The sequence below is a fragment of the Heteronotia binoei genome, chromosome 6, assembly GCF_032191835.1.
Source record: "Heteronotia binoei isolate CCM8104 ecotype False Entrance Well chromosome 6, APGP_CSIRO_Hbin_v1, whole genome shotgun sequence".
In the NCBI taxonomy this organism is placed as follows: domain Eukaryota; kingdom Metazoa; phylum Chordata; class Lepidosauria; order Squamata; family Gekkonidae; genus Heteronotia; species Heteronotia binoei.
This window is the reverse complement of record NC_083228.1, coordinates 103,397,836-103,418,581: the sequence shown is the minus strand read 5'-3', so window position 1 is coordinate 103,418,581 and position 20,746 is coordinate 103,397,836. Positions and strand designations below refer to the sequence as shown.

At 39.1% G+C, this 20,746-nt stretch overlaps 1 protein-coding gene across 4 annotated transcripts in view; it reads left to right on the top strand.

Moving 5' to 3' along the window:
* The window catches only part of XRN1 (5'-3' exoribonuclease 1), a 79,861-nt gene extending 62,805 nt beyond the window's left edge, over positions 1-17,056 (top strand). The window contains exons 31-43 of one of the 4 annotated variants that reach the window (XM_060242294.1): positions 642-867; positions 1,829-1,927; positions 3,738-3,833; positions 3,926-4,040; positions 4,543-4,604; positions 5,585-5,701; positions 9,436-9,558; positions 10,188-10,329; positions 10,525-10,706; positions 12,207-12,320; positions 12,432-12,546; positions 12,940-13,088; positions 13,186-17,056. In XM_060242294.1, the coding sequence (XP_060098277.1) occupies positions 642-867; positions 1,829-1,927; positions 3,738-3,833; positions 3,926-4,040; positions 4,543-4,604; positions 5,585-5,701; positions 9,436-9,558; positions 10,188-10,329; positions 10,525-10,706; positions 12,207-12,320; positions 12,432-12,546; positions 12,940-13,088; positions 13,186-13,491 (1,846 nt within the window). In that variant the 3' untranslated portion in view covers positions 13,492-17,056. The remainder of the gene's footprint in view (positions 1-641; positions 868-1,828; positions 1,928-3,737; positions 3,834-3,925; positions 4,041-4,542; positions 4,605-5,584; positions 5,702-9,435; positions 9,559-10,187; positions 10,330-10,524; positions 10,707-12,206; positions 12,321-12,431; positions 12,547-12,939; positions 13,089-13,185) is intronic. The other 3 variants (XM_060242295.1, XM_060242296.1, XM_060242297.1) reach the window with 3 other exon arrangements.
* The last annotated feature ends 3,690 nt before the right edge of the window (positions 17,057-20,746 follow it).

Below are 20,746 nucleotides of genomic sequence, written 5' to 3'. Positions count from 1 at the left end.
CATGATGTCACTCAGTGGTCTTGAAAAAAGTAGGAGCTGAACCCAGGTTTCTTAGATTAGAGTTCTACATACTAGTTTTGCTGGATTCACTTTTCATTTGTAGCATCATAAAAGTTTCTGAAAGTATATTTTAAAAATATGCTATCCACTAGGGATGGGCACAGATCAGGAAAGCCTGGCTTGGTTCAGGGTTCGCAAACTGGGCAGCCCTGAACTGAACATTTGAGCAAAGCCTGCTCAAACTGAACTGGTTTGAGGAAGTGACACAAGCATGTCATCCGGAAATGACACAAGCGGGTTGGCCCCCAGCACTTCTGGATGGCATCAGGTGCCACCCCTCATGTCCCCATGTTACCTGGAACAGATGCAATCATGTCAGGTGACATGCTGAAATCACTTCTGGATGACATAGGCATGCCTGGGATGGCATGCCTCACCTCCCAGAAGTGATGTGCACACATCGGGGGGCTAAACACCCAAACCAGGCAGAAGCTTGGTGAATGTTCAGGGAAGGCTCCTTCCCCAAATCACAGTTCAGTGTTTGCAAACTAGTGTTCAGATCTGTGCCCATCCCTACTATCTATATTTGATGTGACCACATATTGACACTGAAACTTATTAGCTTTTTTATTTTCCTTTAGATGCTCAGCAGCCAGAGGGTACCGCATGCCAGCCAGTGCCTTAATTAATCTTTCTTATGGCCATCGGTCTGAAACAGGAAACCAGAAGCTAACAGCCATAGTCAAACCCCAGCCAGCTGTGAGTCCCTACAGCTCATGTTCATCTGAATCATTTTCTGTGTCTTCGCAAACAGCACATCTAGGAGGCCTCAACCATTCCCCTCGTTCCCTCTTTGTTCCAACTCGAGTAAGTCCACATTTAGTTATTAAAATTAAGTCACAGAAAGCAAGCTGTTGCTCAAACTAGATCTCAGTGGGTGCTAACTGAATGTTTTCGTCTTCATGTTAAAATTTAGACAAAGTTTCTTGATAATAACTGGAAAAGATGCATCCAAATTTGCACTAGGTAGTATCTAGAATGATCATAACTCTTGAGCTCTGGGGAAAGTGAATGGCGACATTTGACAGACGTGCTGTTTGGGGATGTTCTTTTAGTATTTGTATGAAATCTGTTCAGTTCAGTGCCATCATTTGATAGAATAAAGTGTAAATAAAGATGACCTTGCATTGATCTTGATAGATTTTTCTCCATAGAAGTGCACTGAGCATTTGATGAAATATAGATATTTTGATTAACACTTAGTTTTTAGCATATCAATCAGTGCTCAGAAAATGGATTTAAGATTGCCAGTGGCAATCACTGAAGGTAGATCAGTGTAGTTTATTACACTTGCCTAACTTTAAATTTAAATACCCTGATTTAACCAACAAAAATTTTATAGCAGATTGATACAGAGGCCCTCTGGGACAATTGTAGAAATCTACTTACTGGCAAATTGAAGGATATTGTTGAAAATGTGAGAATACAACAAAGAGGTGGCCTTTGCTGTCCCCTATTTTCCATCATTAGGGATCTACTGCTTGCAGAAACAAATCATAATGAACCTTCATTCCCCTTAGAAGCACTAACAGCCAAAATTTGAGGTCCTGATTCCGCTTAATAATGATGAGAAGGTGCAAGATTTGATGTATGTGTACATGCACATGACTTTGCCAGTAGCTGTAGATTCTCCTTCCTCAACAAAATTTGATTTGACTTTATGAACATTGGGGTGGTACAGGTCATTCTGATGAAAAACCACTGTAAGTAAATTAACTATTTCAGGAAAAAATTAAAAGCTATTTTATTTTCTCACTTGATGGTTTAGCAGTTGAATGGACGGCAGCAAAACAGTCTCAAGTCTGAAAATCAGAACCCCAGTTCTCTCCAGAAAGGAGCATATTTAGGTGGCAATCAAAAATACAAAGTAAGTGGTTACTTTCTTTTTACCGCGTAGTACGTCTCTGTTAACTTTATTTTGGGGGGAGGGGTTCAACTTTTTTTTAAAGAGGAAGGAGCTCTTAAAGTGACAAAACATGGTACATGCATTATATTAAATAGTATGCTATCCAAAAGGTAAGCTACAATAGCTTCATGAAAAACATGAAATCCAAAATTAGAAAGTAAAGAGATGCAACTATTTTGTGGTTTTACTTGCTTTGTAGTTGATCAGACTGATCATGGGGCTTATCAGGACTAAGACAGCATGCCACCCCACCCCGCTTCCCAGTTTGTAGTTTGCAACCTTTCTATATTGCTTGGTTGTGAAGCAACAACAATTAGTTGCATTCTTAGATGGCATTGCAGACTTTATTTCGTAATGTCCTGGGAAAGACAGTCTGAATTTAGGAACATACCAATTCAGCTAACACTGAATCAACTGAAAGGGCTCGAATCACTTAAAACGGAAACTCAGTGTGCTTTGCATGTGAACATTCCTTCCACTTCCAGAAGCAACTAAGGCAAAGCAGTAGTAGCTAACTGGCAGAATGTGGCTGCAGGTTTAGGATGGAAGGAGCAGCTGTGCTGAGTTGTGAGATACTGTGGTGAAGTCAATGCATGAATATATTAACTATTGCTAGGATTGGGGGGGGGGGCAGTAACAACTAAGAATGGACATTAGGTGGGGTTTGGGAAAGAGGATTGGGGGATCCCTGTATGGGACTTGGATGTGCTATGTATGCAAGAGAAGATGTGAAGGAATGTGTTCGCCTGGCATAATCTGCATCAGTCTGTCCAGTTTATTTTGCTTTTGATGGTGGTTCATCTCCCCTGCCCCTTTTCCCTGGACTTTATTTTATGGTTTCTTGGCTTTATTTGTTTTTTATTATTTCCTGAGTTTTTAATGTTGTGCTTCTATTTAAATTATTGCACCTGTGTTAATTTATGGATTATTTTTATTTTACTGTGAGTCACCTTGAATGCCTGTTACAGAGAAAGGCAACATTTAAAATAAATGTCACTGTTAAGCAACTGAGAGAAAGATGTGCAGGGGATACAGACACATGCACATACAAAGACTATGTATACATACGAAGCAGCGTGAAGGAAGAAATATATACACAAGAAGGCCCCAGAAAGAAAGCAGGAGGCGGAAACAGCAGATATTATTACATTCTCTTGGTCATTAAAATCTTTATTTCCTAATCTGGCATATGGCTCTGCACTGGCTTCCAATAATATACCGAGTTCGGTACAAGGTGCTGGTTATCACCTTTAAAGCCCTATATGGCCTGGGACCTGCCTACCTGAAGGACCGTCTCTCCCCACATGTTCCCCAGAGAGTACTGAGATCAGGAACCCAAAATCTTCTCGCTATCCCTGGGCCAAAAGAAGCCCGCCTTAAATCTACTAGGGACAGGGCCTTCTCTGTTATGGCCCCTACATGGTGGAACCAGCTGCCAGAGGAGGTGAGGGCCCTGCGGGACCTTATTCAGTTTCGCAGGGCCTGTAAGACAACCCTCTTCCGGCTAGCTTACACCTAACTGATATGAGAAACTAATGTAGCTTTACCAGATTCTTGCTATACATACTGTTATAAGGTTTGATGTTTTTAAGGTTTTGAATGTTTTAACTGCTTATATATTTAAATGCTAATTTAATTTTATGTCTTATTATCTGTTGTGAGCTGCCCTGAGCCACCTTTGTGGGAAGGGTGGGATATAAATCATAAATAAATAAATAAAATAAAATTTTGCTTAAATAGGCTAGTGTTGTTACTTTTTTTTCCTTCCCAGGCTCACAATAAACAAGATGATGAATTTTGCAGCATTTGGCAATCATTGCAAAGCTCTGGAAAGTCACAGCCTGCCCAGCAAAACAGACATGAGAAGGTTAGTTTGATATTTCAAGAGTGTATAATATGCAATAAAACTCCGGTGGAGGACACTGCTACTAAAAAAAAAAAAATCTAAATTTTTTTTAGGGTGGAATTGTGCCTCAGTATATAAAGCTAAATGCAAGTGGCCACTTCTGTAAACCAGGCTTCAATGAGAGTAGCTTCAAAGGCCAGCAAAGAAAGCAAGAGGCATTTAAAAAATGTGAGTACTGTTATCTGTAATTTAAAAAAAAAATATCTAGCATTTCGTTCTAGAAGGCAGTAGTATTTGATTTCTGGAGATACCTTCTAACTCTGACAGCCAATGCTCAAGCAGGGGCAGATGTGATGTCTTTGCCAGCCTAACCCTGCCTGCCACTTTTAAAGAAGGAGGGAGAGGATATCAACTTAATCTGTTTTGTTTTGACAATTATTTGTAGCTTGATTTATTTTGCCTTTTTGTAATAGAGTGTATTCCTTTTATCACAGCTCTTTTGCTGTTCTCCAACATCCTACCTTTTATTCCATGAGGGATTTACATCGTATTGTTGAGATTATCTGCTGTAGTTTTGCACCAGATTTCATTCATTTTTATTAGACTTTCTGAAGGGAAAGAAGAAGTGATAAAAGATTCACTGGGTTTGGACAAAAGGGCTGTGTCTTTCTAGTCAGTTTTGAAATATCTGTCTTGGCTTGTTTGGCTAATATTGTGAATTTTATTATAGCCAAAGAAGATCCTAAAGGTCCAAGAAATGAAGGTCAATCACATAAAATAACAAATAAACCAGTGAGTTTTAATCATTCTTATTTGTTTATTGATTCTTGTAACTATAGGTATGTTAAATTTCTTTTCTAGGTTCCTTCAGTTATGATAATGAAAAAAAAATATTATATTAGAGAGCTAGGCCCTTTTTATTTTCTACAGCCATGCTGATTGGTGAATGGTGTGCAGAGCCAGTCCTCATGGCATCATAAGCTAGGATCCAAATTACCCTACAGTGTATGACGAGGGGGAATTTCGTTTTAGGTTTATTTGAGAGCAGATTCGGATAAGGCAAAGGTAAGGATGGGACGCAAAGATTGCACTGGGTGACACAAGCCCCTTGATGTGCTTTAAGTGGGTCTTTCTGTCTAGGCAATAGTTCAGATTTAAAGCAATGCTTCTGAAGCTTTGCCAGTGTATTCTTTACTGATACATATCAACACCCACACATAGAAGTTCATGTGCGTATATATGAAAACACTTTTGGAGTATAATTGCCTAGCATAGTTAGTGAAGCTGCAGCTATTTAAATTGCACCAATGTATTTGGTGTAGTGGTTAAGTGTGCGGACTCTTATCTGGGAGAACCGGGTTTGATTCCCCACTCCTTCACTTACAGCTGCTGGAATTGCCTTGGGTTAGCCACAGCTATCTCAGGAGTTGTTCTTGAAAGGGCAGCTGCTGTGAGAGCCCTCTCAGCCCCACCCACCTCACAGGGTGACTGTTATGGGGGAGAAGATATAGGAGATTGTAATATGCTCTGAGTCTCTGAATCAGAGAGAAGGGCGGGGTATATATATGCAGTCTTCTTCTGTTGCTGATGACTGATATTAGAAAATTAACTGCTAACTATATAAGCAACTACACTGTTATGATCCATTCACGTGTAGGAATCATAGTATGTTAAATGGCTTGTACTGTTTCTACTTTTGCCTTTTAAGATCAATTTATATTTAAGCTAATATTGAAATATTAAAACATAAGTAATATTCCTGTCTGTATCAGAATTTTCCAGGTACTAATAAATGTAATGTGAAGCTTTTAAAGAGAAATGAAGGTCCAAATATACCAGTAGAACAAAAGCCTGCAGTTGATAGTGCCAGTATAACTGAGAAGGTACAAGTAAGTATTAGCATGAACCTGAGTATATTCTAAGAAGGAAAAGACTCAGCAGGCATATTCACTGCATTTTAATAAGACAGCTGCGTTTTTTTCATGACTTCTTCCCATATGAGACTGGACGTCAGCAGGACTACTTATTCATTTATTATTTGAAACATTTATTATTTCATACTCTCAGCTAAAAACTTGCAAGGCAGCTTGTAAAAAGTAACAACTAATGAAGTATATACAGGGCTTTTTTTGTAGCAGGAACTCCTTTGCATTGAAATCTGCTTCTGTTCCTGAGGGCTGGAAGGTAGCTAATGTCACACCTATCTTTAAAAAGGGTTCCAGAGGAGATCCGGGAAATTACAGACCAGTCTGTCTGTCTTCAATACCGGGAAAGTTGGTGGACACCATTATCTAACAAAGAGAGAATTAGCAGGCACGTTGATGAACAAAAGTTATTGAGGAAGACTCAGCATGGGTTCTGAAAGGAAAGACTCAGAATGGGTACTGAAAGGGTTCTCTCACTAATCTGTTAGAGTTCTTTGAGGGGGTGAGCAAACATGTGGACAAAGATGTTGTTTGCTTTGACTTCCAGAAAGCTTTTGATAAAGTTCCTCATCAAAGGCTCCTTAGTAAGCTCGAGAGTCATGGGGTAAAAGGACAAGTCCTCTTGTGGATCAAAAACTGGCTAATTAATAGGAAACAGAGAGTGGGTATAAATGGGCAATTTTCGCAGTGGAGGATGGTAAACAGTGGGGTAATGCAGGGCTCAGTACTGGTTCCAATGCTTTATAACTTGTTCATAAATGATTTGGAGTTGGGAGTAAGCAGTGAAGTGGCTACGTTTGCGGATGACACAAAATTGTTCAGGGTGGTGAGAACCAGAGAGGATTGTGAGGCACTCCAAAGGGATCTGTCGAGGCTGGGTGAGTGGGCATCAGTGTGGCAAATGAGGTTCAGCATAGCCAAGTGCAAAGTAATGCACATTGGAGCAAAAAATCCTAAATACAAGTTGATGGGGTCTGAACTGGCAGAGACTGATCAAGAGAGAGATTTTGGGGTCGTGGTAGATAACTCACTGACAGTGTGCGACTGCAATAAAAAAAAGGCCAACGCCATGCTGGGGATGATTAGGAAGGGAATTGAAAACAAATCAGCCAGTATCATAATGTCCCTGTATAAATCGATGGTGCGGCCTCATTTAGAATACTGTGTACAATTCTGGTCACTGCACCTTAAAAAAGATATTACAGCATTGGAAAAAGTGCAGAAAAAGGTAACTAGAATGATTAAAGGGTTGGAACACTTTCCCTATGAAGAAAGGTCAAAACACTTGGGGCTCTTTAGCTTGGAGAAACGTCGACTGAAGGGTGACATGATAGAGATTTACAAGATTATGCATGGGATAGAGAAGGTAGAGAAAGAAGTACTTTTCTCCCTTTCTCACAATGCAAGAACTCGTGGACATTCAATGATGTTGTTGAGCAGTCAGGTTAGAACTGATAAAAGGAAGTACTTCTTCACCCAAAGGGTGATTAACATGTGGAATTCACTGCCACAGGAAGTGGTGACGGCTACAAGCATAGACAGCTTCAAGAGGGAATTGGATAAGCATATGGAGCAGAGATCCATCAGTGACTATTAGCCACAGTTTATTGTTGGAACTCTGTCTGAGGCAGTGATGCTCTGTATTCTTGGTGTTTGGGGGGGCACAATGGGAGGGCTTCTAGTGTCCTGGCCCCACTGGTGGACCTCCTGATGGCCCCACTGGTGGCCCTCTTGATGGCACTTGGGTTTTTTAGCCACTATGTGACACAGAGTATTGGACTGGATGGGCCATTGGCCTGATCCAACATGGCTTCTCTTATGCATATTAGGCCACACACCCCTGTTGTAGCCAATCCTCCTCGAGCTTACAATTGGCCCTGTAAGCTTTTGGAGGATTGGCTACATCAGGGTTGTGTGGCCTAATATGTAAAGGAGTTCCTGCTACAAAAAAAAGCCTTGAGTATATATAAATTAAAAATGCAGCAAGAGGCAGCAGCATAAAAGAGCTGTTTCTAACACTACAAGTGTGACAGTAAAGGAAAGCATTACTAAATAACAGGGGAGTGATAAAACAATATAAAATAATTTGACCAAACAGCTAAACAACCTTCAGCAGTTGTTAAATGCCTGAGCAAAGATGAGAGTTTTTTATTTGGCACAATAACAGGTTTGGCACAAGAATATCAATTATGGCGAAGGAGTTCTAAATGTGAACAGTTATTGTTCTTTCCCTCTTGCCTAATCCAAAATCCAGGAACTGCCATTAGCAGGTTATTAATAAGTTCCTCAACTTCCTATCTAACAGAATAAAATTTTACTGTAAAAATTAATGAAGTGTTAGAAATTACTTTATTCACTGAATATTCCAGGTTGTATCCTATGTAACTTCCCAGGACTACCCCTACAGCAGTGTGGGGCTTGGGTCAGGCTCCACCCCCACTTCCTTTAATGAGATTTGCAGATCCTGTAAGTCTTCCATTTCTTTGGCAATGCATTTTAGGCTTGAGGCAGCTGCTGAGCTGATTGGTGATAGCCTTGAGCAGAAAGTGCATGTTACGATATGCTGCTGGATAGTTTTCCCTAACCACATCACTCGTGATTAATGAGGTGTAAATGTGGGGCATATGAACACAGATCCCTCCTCCCAACATGGGACCCAGGGTGGTTGCCCTGAATTGCTGTACTCAAGAGATGGCTCTGGGTGCTCCATGGACAGAGGAGGGTAGAACAGTAATCTTACCCAAGTCCTTTCAGTGCAGTCCTCCCAAGTTTTGTAGTTTTTCTCTGTGAGAGTATTTACCCCCATGCCTTTTCAGGATCACAAGAGGTTGCTGATGAAAGGAAAGGGCAAGAAAAGAGCTGCTTCTGTTTGTGCAGCATCCATAGGCTCCAACCCATTGTATACACTAGTAATAAGTCAGTCTGTTGCCATCTAATTAAATTACCTTAATTGAGATGTAGAAAAGCAGTACATAAATATGTTAAATATATATCAGCTGAAGCTACGGAATAGTTAAAATGAGAACCTCATCCTATTTTGTAAAGCTGAGTAATGAACTGTGAATCACACTAATTTTGAACTCAGCTGGAAAATACAGTAAGTTTTCTCTGTCATGTCAGATAATTCCAAGGATTAGGGATGGGTATTTTCATCAAGGGAACTGTGCAGAAGAAAGCACCACAGTCCAAATTCCTACAGGACTCCCACTATGGTTGTTATTAGTGGACATTTAAAGGGACAGGGTATCTGATTACACATCCATAGCATATCTTGTAGTTGAGCCTTACTTGATCCCCCCCCCTTTTTGGCAATATTTTGACATGACTTCCACATTGCTCTCAATACTTATTGAATTTCTGACTAACAGTCTTCCTTCTTCACTGGCCATACTGAAATTTGTTCTGTGTACAATGGGAGTTCATAAACAAAAGTCTTCCAAACATCGAAAGGCTTGCACATACTGGAGCTTAGTTTGTAAGCTGGAGCCTCTGAACTGAAACTGGAATTCATGAGCATATATGGAGAGTCTGGAATGAGTATAAAATAAGTAAAGACTGTATCTTCAATCCTCTTTAATCTTAAATGGACTAAACTGCACAGTTGTGTTTAAATCCTATTGTTTTGTGGGATTTAAATATGTTTAACCTTTTTTTACTGTCCCCCTTCTAATTAATATTTGTCTGCTTATATTCCTTAGAATGGATCTGAACTTGAAAGTCTTCTGGCATCTTTGAAAATTTCCAAAGAAAAGGAAGTGCAATCAATTTATTCCAAGGAACCGACAAATGAAGAACACTTATCTCCTCAGTCTTTTGCTATGGTTAGTATGATGTTTTACACTGGTTATATAATTATTATTTATTTATAAATTAGGCCTCTAGACTATCCTCCCCTGTAAAACAGGGCTCAGGGCAATGTACAACAATAAAAACACTTACATAAATTAATCAACAAAAACAATAAAATACAGCAATTAACATTACTAGATGGTGCTAAAAATTCCAAATTGCAACACTGCCCCATGGGGGGGGGCAAGATACAGAGTGCCAGGCATGGTGGAAAATGTTGCTGTCCTCAGCTAAAAGCCTGGCGGAACATCTCTGCCTTACAGGCCCTGTGGAACGGCATTAAATTCCACAGGCATAGATGTTAATTTGGCAGAAAGTTTCACCAGCCTTTTTGGTCCTGGCTCTAGTTGAAGACAGCCGGATCTCCTTCAGGCTGGGGATTGCCAGTGAGTTCTTCTCTGCAGAGCACCATGCTTTTCGGGGATATACCAGGAGAAGCAGTCCCAAAAATATGTGGGTCCCAGACTGTGGTTTACAAAATTAACTTGTTTAGTTCTTGTTTACAACATACTAAATATTAATACAGTGTATTAAGACTTGCATGGTAAGTTTTCACTATCAATAAATGCTACTATTTAATTTTTGTCTCTTTTTTTAATAGAAAGGAACCCAGATGCTCAAGGAAATTTTAAAGATAGATAGTTCTGACGCAACAGAAACTAAGCCAGTGATTAAAGAAGCTTCAACTTGTAAGCAGGATTCCTATGGACCTGCCTCACAACAGAGACATACAAAAAAGATGGGTATGTTCAAAAGTGTGGGTTTCTTTTGTTAGAGAATTTTGGGCTTTATATATCATACATTTAAAAAAATGCTGTTTAAGTAAGTAATACCATTTTGAGTACCTAGTGCTATTTTTGTGATTTATGTCATCCCACACTGCTACTGTATGTTTTTATGTTACATTTTATTGATATTATATTACATTTTATTGATAGCTGCTTTCATGAACAAATCCCCAATCGCAGGAGGGCCTCAGAACACTCACACAATGGAAGCTGGAGGCCACCCTCTCTTTGGATCACCAGGCTCATTATCTACACCAGTGTCTGAGCTTTCTCGTATCTGTTCTCTTGTTGGAATGCTGCAGCCAGAGTTCTCATTGCTTAGAACTCCACAGGTAAGCTTAGCTTTAAATAGTAGCCTTACAGAGAACTGAACAAATAAACCAGGTGTGTCAAACTCATTTGTTATGAGGGACGGATCTGACAGAAATGAGACCTTGTTGGTCTGGGCTATGTGTGTCATAAAATGTAATGCTGGGTAGTAGAGATGTAAACTTTATAAAAAACACAGACAAACAAAAATAAAGATTTTTTTAAAAAACATAAAATAAAACATGCTTAAAACATTAGCACTCTTGCAGTATTTTGGTTATTTAACAGTCTCTGATAACTGACACCTCTTGCTCTGAATTATTGCATCAAAATCTGGATATAGTGTCTGTTCTATAGCAATCTTGAGTATGTTGTGCAGGTGTTGTTCAGGTGTGTATCTGTAAGTTGTAAACCTACTTTTGATGTATTGACATTCATTACAGAAATCTCATGGCAATGCTCTGTGCTCTAGGACCCAAGAGAAAACATGAAATGGCTGGGTATTGTGAGCTTTTGTATATAAGTTGCTTTGTGTGCTGGTCAAGAACAAGGCATTTTGACACAGACTGAGGGCTATGTGTTTATCTACAACGCTATAGCCTTCTCCAGAAAAATAACTGCAACTCCTATAAGGCAGTGCAAGAACAAAGAGACTGCAGCATATAGGAGAGGGGATGGAGGGAGAAGGAGAAGCAAAGCAAAATGCTCTTACTTACCTTGAATAAAGCTGTGTTGGTCTTACAGGTGTTTTTTGTATTTCTCTTGTGGGATTGAGGCAGCCAGCAAAGCAGCATCTCCCTCTTCCCCAAGGAAGGAGGAGCCTCAGCTAATGAGAAGAGCTTGGCTCTGTAGCTCTGTTGTGTGATTGAGACAGCCTGGCATAGCTCTAGCTTTGATTGAGAAAGCTCTAGCTGTACCACATTCTCTCACACCACAGAGCTACAGAGCCAGGCTCTTCCATTGGCTGAGGCTCCTCCTCCCTTAGAGAAGAGGGAGGGGAGAAAGAGAAAAGGGTGAGGAGAGGCTGCTTTGCTTGGCTGCCTCATTCCTGCAGAGAAAAACAAAAATGGCAATGACAGAAGCAGGAGAGAGGGAGAAGGAAGCAGACCATAGGCAGTTTCTTGGGGGCCAGGTCATGTCTGTGGGCCACACATTTCACACCCTTGAAATAAACCATCATTTTCAAGCCCTGAAACTGCATAACAGATATATATCTGCTTAGTACTGAGCTTAAATTGATACTGAGCTTTAACTGCATGAATAATTCTTAGCAGCTGGTACATGTCTTCCCTACTTTACATTTATTAGGTTGAAGGCTTCTTTCACTGCAGTCATCAATGTTTTTAGCTTCTGTTCCATGGCCAAACTCTAGCGGGAAACTTGATACATCCCCCACAGTTAAAAGGCAAATGTAATGCATTTTTCCCCATCTCACCAATGTAATAACTCTGTTTAATTGTTATTCTTCGTCTTGTGTATAGGATAATGCAACATCTTATTTTCATCTTGCTTTTCTTCTGCAGACAATGACAGTTTGTCAAGTGAAGCTGTCTAATGGCTTATTAATACATGGACCTCAGTGTCATTCTGAAAATGAAGCCAAAGAGAAAGCTGCACTTTTTGCTTTACAACAGTTGGTGAGACAAATAGTCAAAATGTTTTTTTTTAATGTTAATACAGCTATCTTTATTCATTAGTTGGTTAATCTTGTTCTGTTTCCTAAACATTCGGTGTTCGTTCTTAAACAGAGCTCTGTTGGAATGAACTTCCCTTTGCCACCACCTCCAGTATTCCCAAATTATCAGCAAATGGGAGCCCTTGTGCCACCTGGATTCATTCCTCCAGTCTTCACTCAGCACACTCGTAAGTATATGAATGCTTCATTCGCCATCATTGGAGAGGAGGAAATTGTGATTGGGTTGCTTCATAGGGAAAGCAATGTAAAAACAATATAGAGACTTCATTCCTTAGGATAGGAGAAGCCTCCAACTTCCTTCCAGTTTCTCATTCTGCTTAGTCTACACTGCTGATGATTTTTTGGTGCCATGTACCTTCATTGCAGCTTCCATTAAGGAGGAATGGTTTTCTGTCCTCTGTTTTTCCTGGATTAATTAGTTACAGTCACCATTACTCACAAAGGCTGAGCCTCTAGAGGCGCCAGATGAAGAACTTGGCACAGTTGACCTCCAAATAGTATCAAGCAGATCCATTTTTAATGATAATTGAATTTTTTTTAAAAGCGTGTTCTTTTCACAGCTAATATATTTCCTTCACCATCTCATGCATTTGGCCCAGTGCCATGGGGAGCACCAGTCCCAGTTCATGGCAAACCTTATTATCCTGGCAATATGCCACTAGCAGGCACTGTTCCAGTTGGCACACACAACCAGTTTATACCTTTGCAGGTAAGTTTGACAGTATTTCTATAAGTGTATATAAATTATCTGCTTAAAAATGCTTCTCAAGGTTTTGAAGAATTACAGTTAATGCTTTTTTTTTAAGGTAACTAAAAAAAGGGCTGCTAGCAAGATGCATTTTGACTCTAAGGATTTCTCAGGTACACTTCAAGATGTGCAGTTAAAGAATGAACAGCCAGTGTCTTCTGACAATACAAAATTGAATCCACATGATGCTGCTTCAGATTCTTTAAGATGTCCTCAAACTGCTCAACCCATGCTTTCTGTTCAAGAGAAAATGGCTTCTCCAAGTCTCGGTGCATCTCATAAAAAATCAATGCCAAATGTTTCCATCAAGCGAAAGCCAAGAAAATTGGCTGTCAATTTTGATGTATCCAAATCTTCAGAATAAGGATGGTAGATGGATGATTTTATTTTTCTCTTTCCCTCAGTGTTATAAAATCAGTAAATACTACTTTGAATTTTAGGCATAATAATTTGAAGGATATTTGAATTGTTAATCTCTACTGTCGATTACAGTTTTTTTAAGAAGTATGTCTGCTACAGAGCTTAATTTGACATGATAAAAGCCAGGAAACTTTGTATTAAGATCACTATACTATCCATTGTGCCTGGGTCTCTAAAAAGTAGCTTTTATGTACTGTCCCAGGAGAGGAGCAATAATATTGACATGGCAGTCCTAATTCAGAATTGCCTCCTTTTAACCAAGAGATGAGAGGCTTCAGTTAATATTTAGCATGATGGTTTATATTTGTCTTCTTTTAAATTATGATGTCATTACTTCTAAAAACTGATTTATATGTAGCCCGAATATTTTCTCCTTATTTCGAAGTCTCTTTTGATCTGATAAAGTGAGAATAGAATTTAACTATTGTGGTGCTGGCAGGTTTGCTTTATATAGATAGATTGGTTGGAGTTATGCCAAAGCAGCCGCTCAGAATACTGTATAGAACTATTGTCTTATTGTGAGTCTTAACTAAAATGGCACCATGAATGATTCATTGACAGAGAAAAGCAGAGTAAATGCTTCAGATTATTTATATAATAGTATAAATGTGAATATGTAAAGAGGCACCCACATAATTTACAAGTTGCAGTTTGACTAAGGCTGCTAATTAACCATCACATAGTTTTCACTGCAGATGGAGAACGGTCTCTAAAATAAAAATTCTTTCACAGGCTCTAGTACTTCTGTAACAATATATACACACTGAATCTGGTATATACGGCCATGATTCCTAAAATAATGTAGTTTTTGTATGAGTAATTTTCTCTATTATTCGAAGTTAATGTGTGTGTGTCTTTAGGCTAGTAGGTTTGAATTTTACAGTTTTCTTAGGAAGATGGCAGACAACCCAGTCTCACTCAAAGACTCAACCCTTACCTTGGTTCCACTGTGCTGCCTTCTTGTAATCTAATGTTTTACAACACCATCCATGCTTTATGTTCTGTAGAAGTAAAATATTAATGTGAGGGGTACCATTTTACCAGCAAACTTCAATGTTTAAAGAATCACAATTTTATTTTTTAGCCATTAGTGATCTTAAGGCTTCACCTTTGTTGTTGGCAACTAGGCCTCACTCCAGGCATCACATCTTACTTTTAACGAGCAGAGATTATTCTTTATGTGAGAAAAATGCCTGTGAGTGTATCTTTATCCTGGGGTAATATATCCAGCATCTAAGTGTCCCTGTATGAACTCAATGCAGGAAAGGTCCTAGAACCATTTTTTGCAAGATAATGGGAAAGTTATTTTCAGATATGCAGATTTTTTTTTATATCACAAATAATTCCATCACCATTCATTTAAAAGTAAAGTGCATTGCAATAGGGGAATTGGCCAGGCCCATAACCAGGATTGTTTTGTTTGAGGGCATTTAAAATTTTAGGGGGGTAGTCCATCTCAGCAGTAGAGGGGAAATGTGAGACTTGACAGCCACATCATAGAGACCTTTGGTTTGGAAGGGACAAGAGGGGGAGTGTAAGTTAAATTAGCAAATAAAAATCCAAATACCACCATCAACAGAGAAGCAAAACAACCTTAGGCACCAGCAAGGCAGACGGATCCCAGTTACAAAAGAGCTGGTGAACAGAAAGCTAAGAGAGGTGCAAAAGATCTGGTAGCTAAGGAGTGGTCTAGGATATTGGCAGCAAGCAGTGGTGGGCTAGTCAACTTGGAAGGCACAGAACGGGAAAAGAAGAGGGAAAGAGTTGAAGGATGGAGAAAGGTGCCATTGAAGCTAGAAGCAGCTCAGCAAAGAGGAAGAGAAACGTCTCTTGTAGTATCTGCCAGAATACAGCCAGCTCCCACCTTTCTCCCTTGCCTCTTTCTGCACTTCCCTTTTGCCCATCTCAAAGGTTCCCCTCTTCATCTCCCAGCATGCAGTGCATTGTGATGGGCAGGGCCTTGCAATCACCATAGCAACTGCTTTCCTGGAGCTAAACCCGGGGAGGGAACTGCTGTTGTGAGTCTTGTGCAGCTGGAGCCTCAAGCCCAGTGCTCCTCTGGCATTGCTTCACCTCTGAATGTAATTGTCAATGGGTTGGGCAGCAGCCCTTAAAGAATGGCAGCACCAGGTGGAGGTAGTTACCTTTTAAAAAGAAGGTTTCCAGCATGGCTATTTGTGAGGCGTGGTTTTGAATTAAGGTGTGGCGCCTCCAGATGCCCCAAATTGGTAATCTATTGTGTAACTCAGTACACAGTCCTTAGATCAACAGTGAATGCTGTCATGGAGATTAATGGAAATAAATTTAAATTGGCTGGATCATTCTAGGGTTGTCACTCCTCAGGTAGGGCTGGGGGATGCCTTATCTTCAGCTTATTTTTCAGATAGTGGCTCTGAGCTGTAGCAAGAGAAAAAAAAATTCAAAATGGCCATTGTGCTGCTGACATGATGTCGTGGATCTCTAGTAGTTGCCAGAAACTATGGTAAAACCTTAGAGAGGAATTTAATACTCATAGAGATGTTGGCAACTGTGACATTATTTCCTGGTTTTCCACATAACTGTCACTTATGTTCCCCAGTCTTTCACTGGTTGCCAAGCTAGACCTGGCAAGCCTGAGCCCCATATATCCATTCATTAGCTCTATATGACTGCCACAGTACATTCATTAATATAGCCCTCCAGGTGTTTTTTGCCCAGTCTTGAAAGAGAAGATGAATGTGATGAATAAACTGTTTTATTTACCCATACATTGGATAAACTCCTAAATGTTTTCATTATATGGCATGCCTAGGGATATCATTTTAATCCAGGGGCAGAAATCTCTTATATACTACATTTCCTAAGTTTATTATAGATTCTTCTGTCAGCACACTAGTAATGGAGGTACCTAAGGAGGGTTTGTGAAGGGTAACTATTTGAAAACCAGCTACAACATCATATTGATCTGGTTTTTATCAGCTTTTTTTCACACCAGAACTTCATGTTTTTAGAAATGACAAGTGTTCATCTGGTTCCTTTCTATACTCTGCATTGTATGTATTTCACAGATTATTTTCTCTGTTCATTTGCAGATTCAGTATTATTTTCCTTACAAGTGGTGCCCAGTTTTTAGATATATAATCTATAATAAATAATTGGTTTCTGACATTTTGTTCACAAATTCAGCTGGATTTTTTTATAAATGTATATTGCTCATTTCTCTCAAAATGTATTTTGTAAATGCTGGACTTTTTCATTAAGATCTTGTACAGAGTAGTATTTTATTAAAATCTGAAAAGGAAGACTTGTATGTGCATATTTTATAGTTTCTTTTTTAAAAAAAGAACTTTATCTGCTAAATGAAATGTTTTAAATTGGCATACAAATTAATATGGGAGTGTATTTTTGTGTTTAGTGTTGTGCATTTTCAGAATTATAGCATGTAATGACACAAAATACTGTGTGAAAGTATTTTAAAATACGAATGTAAAATATACACTGAAGGAATAAATCATCTGAATCAAATACTATATAGAAGTTTAATGCAATAATTTTTGTAACTGGTTTGGTTTGTCTGCTTAGATAAAAAATGTAAACTAAAATGTTTTGCTTATCAATAGACTTATTTTTTTTTAACCAGGTGATTCAATGTTGGTTTAATCTGCATTTTCTGTGTTTGCAGTTTAATAACTTTAATCATTCAGATAACATTTTGCATTTGCATTCATGACAGAACTTTGTAAATTAGCCACTTTTTTCTTTTTTTTGCAAAGAAGGCAAGGAAGAGACAGTTAAGTTCATTTGCTGTAAAGCTGTTTTTTTTTTATAGAAAGGACTAGAACTGAGTGGTGTTAAGATAGACCATAATGTGACTTGAAGGGTTGCATTTTAAAACAGTTAGTCCACCAGTGCTGCCAGTTCATAGGGCCTGGTCAAAAGCTGAATAAGAGTTAACGTCACCATTCAAGATCACAGAGCTTCTTATGGACTAGATTGCAGCCCGAGCAATTCAGTATTGAATGTTCCAGTTGTAACACAACAGTTAAACTTGATACCTTCATTTCCAGATCACTTTTTAACTATCTCATTCTTCCATCCAGAAACAGTTCTAAGCCACTGAAGTAATTTCAGACTAAACTGTAGCATATTATGTATTGTGCATAAGTGACCACAGTGAGGCAAAGCCCAAAAGGAGGAGACTAACAAAGGCCCCGTGGTGCAGAGTAGTAAAGCTGCAGTACTGCAGTCGGAGCCCTCTGCTCAACCTGAGTTCGATCCCAGCAGGAAACTTGGTTCAGGTAGCCGGCTCAAGGTTGACTCAGTCTTCCATCCTTCTGAGGTCAGTAAAATGAGTACCCAGCTTGCTGGGGGGTGGGGGGAAGTGTAGATGACTGGGAAAGGCAATGGCAAACCACCCCGTAAAAAGTCTGCCGTGAAAATGTTGTGAAAGCAACGTCACCCCAGAATTGAAAACGACTGGTGCTTGCACAGGGGACTACCTTTTTTTTAACTAAGGCCTAGGTTATCAAACCACAAGGTGAGGCCTTCATAAGTGGAGTGATTCAGAGATCCTGAAGTATCAGGAGAAAACCTCATTGTTGTCTCCTCTCCCCTAGTTCCACAAAACCTACAGCATGACTAAATGGCTGTGACTTCCCAGGCAAGGGATCATGAGGTCCTGATGCGTTTTAGTCTATGAATGTGTCAGCTTACTGTTGCAGAAGCAGTGGAAAAGAATACACTGTTGGAATTTTATTAGGAAAAGTTTGAAAATAAAATTTACAGTATAATAGTACCTTTATATTGCTGTATTGTATATCCACATTCAGAATAGTGCATCTAGTCTAGCTTGTCCCCATTTCAATAAGGATATTGTCACTCTGGGTAAAGGTCCATAAAAGATTAAAACACTCCATTTTGCACATTCCTTATGAGGGGCTTTTTCAGTTTAAAAAAAATTATGGGAGCATGATCAAGATTTTAAAATTATGATTTGTGATAGTACATAATTTTACTTTCATTTAATTAATGAAAGACTCAATTAAATTGATCAGCATTTTCAGAATGGACAAAAAGACATGTAGTGTTTAGAATTCAGTGTAACTGGATCTGGTCATGACCTTTAAAAAGTATTAGATCTGTCCTTGATTTTTTTTCTGTTAATGGCAGCAAAGGCTAGGAAAAGAAGACACTGATTTTCTGACACAATGTGATTATATACAGTCATTTTTTTTTTACTCGAGAGAGCTGCCACCATTAAGCAACCAAAACAAATATGATAAAATGCTTAAGATAGTGGAATAGGTGTTACATTAAGAGCTGTTGATTAAAGGGGGGTGGAGCATCGCGGGAAAATGGCGGACGCAAAATAAGAAAGCTCCGATAGCCTCCTTCCCCAGTTAATACAAATACTGAAGAACACAGACTCCGATGTCATCCAGGACAAAGGGTAAAGCTGCTCGTCAGAAACAGATTTCAAAAAGAAAAGTTCCAGTTTCTGCCTTTTTTACGCCAGAGGGTTTGTCAAAGGTTGGTGGCCCGAATACACGCTCCCTGTTTACCTTCAAAATGGTGCCCAGCCCTGTAACATCTCAGCCCAGTCCTCCGCAACTTCTATACAAGAGGAGGATGGCCTGATTAGCCGTAAAGACCTAGATCTTCTCCATTTGGACATCCATAAATATTTTAATGACTCTATTGCAGAGCATATTCGGCCCTTAAAAGAGCAGGTCATGTCTGAAGACATTGCTACTGCAGCTAAAATAGCAGAAAGATCGGCGGAATTGGGGCTGGCCCTTAAAGAGGAAATTATCAATATCATAGAAAATGAAAATAAAATGCAAGACAGATTACTAGTCTTGGAAAACAAATGGAGGGCCTTAAATCTAAAGCTTCACAGATTTGAAGGGGGGCAGAAGATAAAGGTGACATTATTTGTTTCGGAATGGCTACAAACAAAACTGTCGTTAACAGGCAACATGGCGACGAACATTGTAAGAGTGCAATGTCTGGGCCCCTTAGCATCAGCACGTCGTAATTTCCCCGAGGGATATTCTAGTACAGTTCTCTAATTCAAGGATAAAAGATACGATTTTACAAAAAGCAAGACGTGGTAACAAGCTGACACACAATGGAAAACGGATTTTAATTTTAATGGACCTATCTCCCGAGATGCTAGAAAAAAGGAAGCATTTGAAAATCATAACAAGCTTCATGCAAGTAATCTGCGGTTTAGATGGAGCCTGTACTCTGACAATTTACTCTATAAATTTTTTTGTTTTTTCTTTGTCTTTTTTGAGTGCTTGAGTGTTTGGTCAGTTAATAATATTTAATTTGGCTCAGCCTAATCCTGATTCTCAAGAATCTTCTGAAGCCTACTAAATCTAGTACCTGACTTTACAGTATCTCAAAATTTATAAATTCTTACTTGGAACTGCAGGGGTTTTAAAAACCCTATTAAACGTGCACGAATTTACAATTTTTTAGTTAAAGAACAACCCCATGTGGTTTGTCTTCAAGAAACCCATGTTAAAAAGCAGACTTCTTCCTTTTTACGTTCCAAATGGCTTAATCAAATCTTTCAAGCCACAGGATCTTCAAAGGCTAGAGGAGTGGCGATTCTTGTTTCCAAATCCACATCTTTTATTTTTCAAGGCATGAAATCAGACTCTAAAGGTCGGTATGTTTTTGTTAAGGGCATCCTAAATGGCAATCCACTAACAATTGCTTCTATCTATACCCCAAACAGTGGCCAACTGCAATTTCTGAATGAAACCTCTGAGCTGATGGAATTCAGGCAAGGGGAGATCATCATAGGTGGAAATCTCAACTATGTAGTAGATCCAATTTTTGATAAGTCAAACCGTAAAGAGGTAAAAACCCATACTCCCAAAAAGACAGGTTTACATGATCTTTTACAATCCTTTAACTTGGTAGACATCTAGAGGACGCTAAATCAAGGAGCACGGGATTACACTTATTTTTCACATGTTCACAATTCCTACTCCAGAATTGATTATATTTTAACCTCCCCAGCTCTTTTAAAATATGTGCACAATGCCAACATTGGCTCCAGAACACTCTCTGACCACTCATGGGTGACTGGAGAATTGGCAATTCAAGAATCAGACAACAAAGGCCCAACCTGGACTCTAAATAAGTTGCTCTTATCAAAAGAGAGCATTTGTGATGACATAAATAAGTAGATACAGGATTATTTC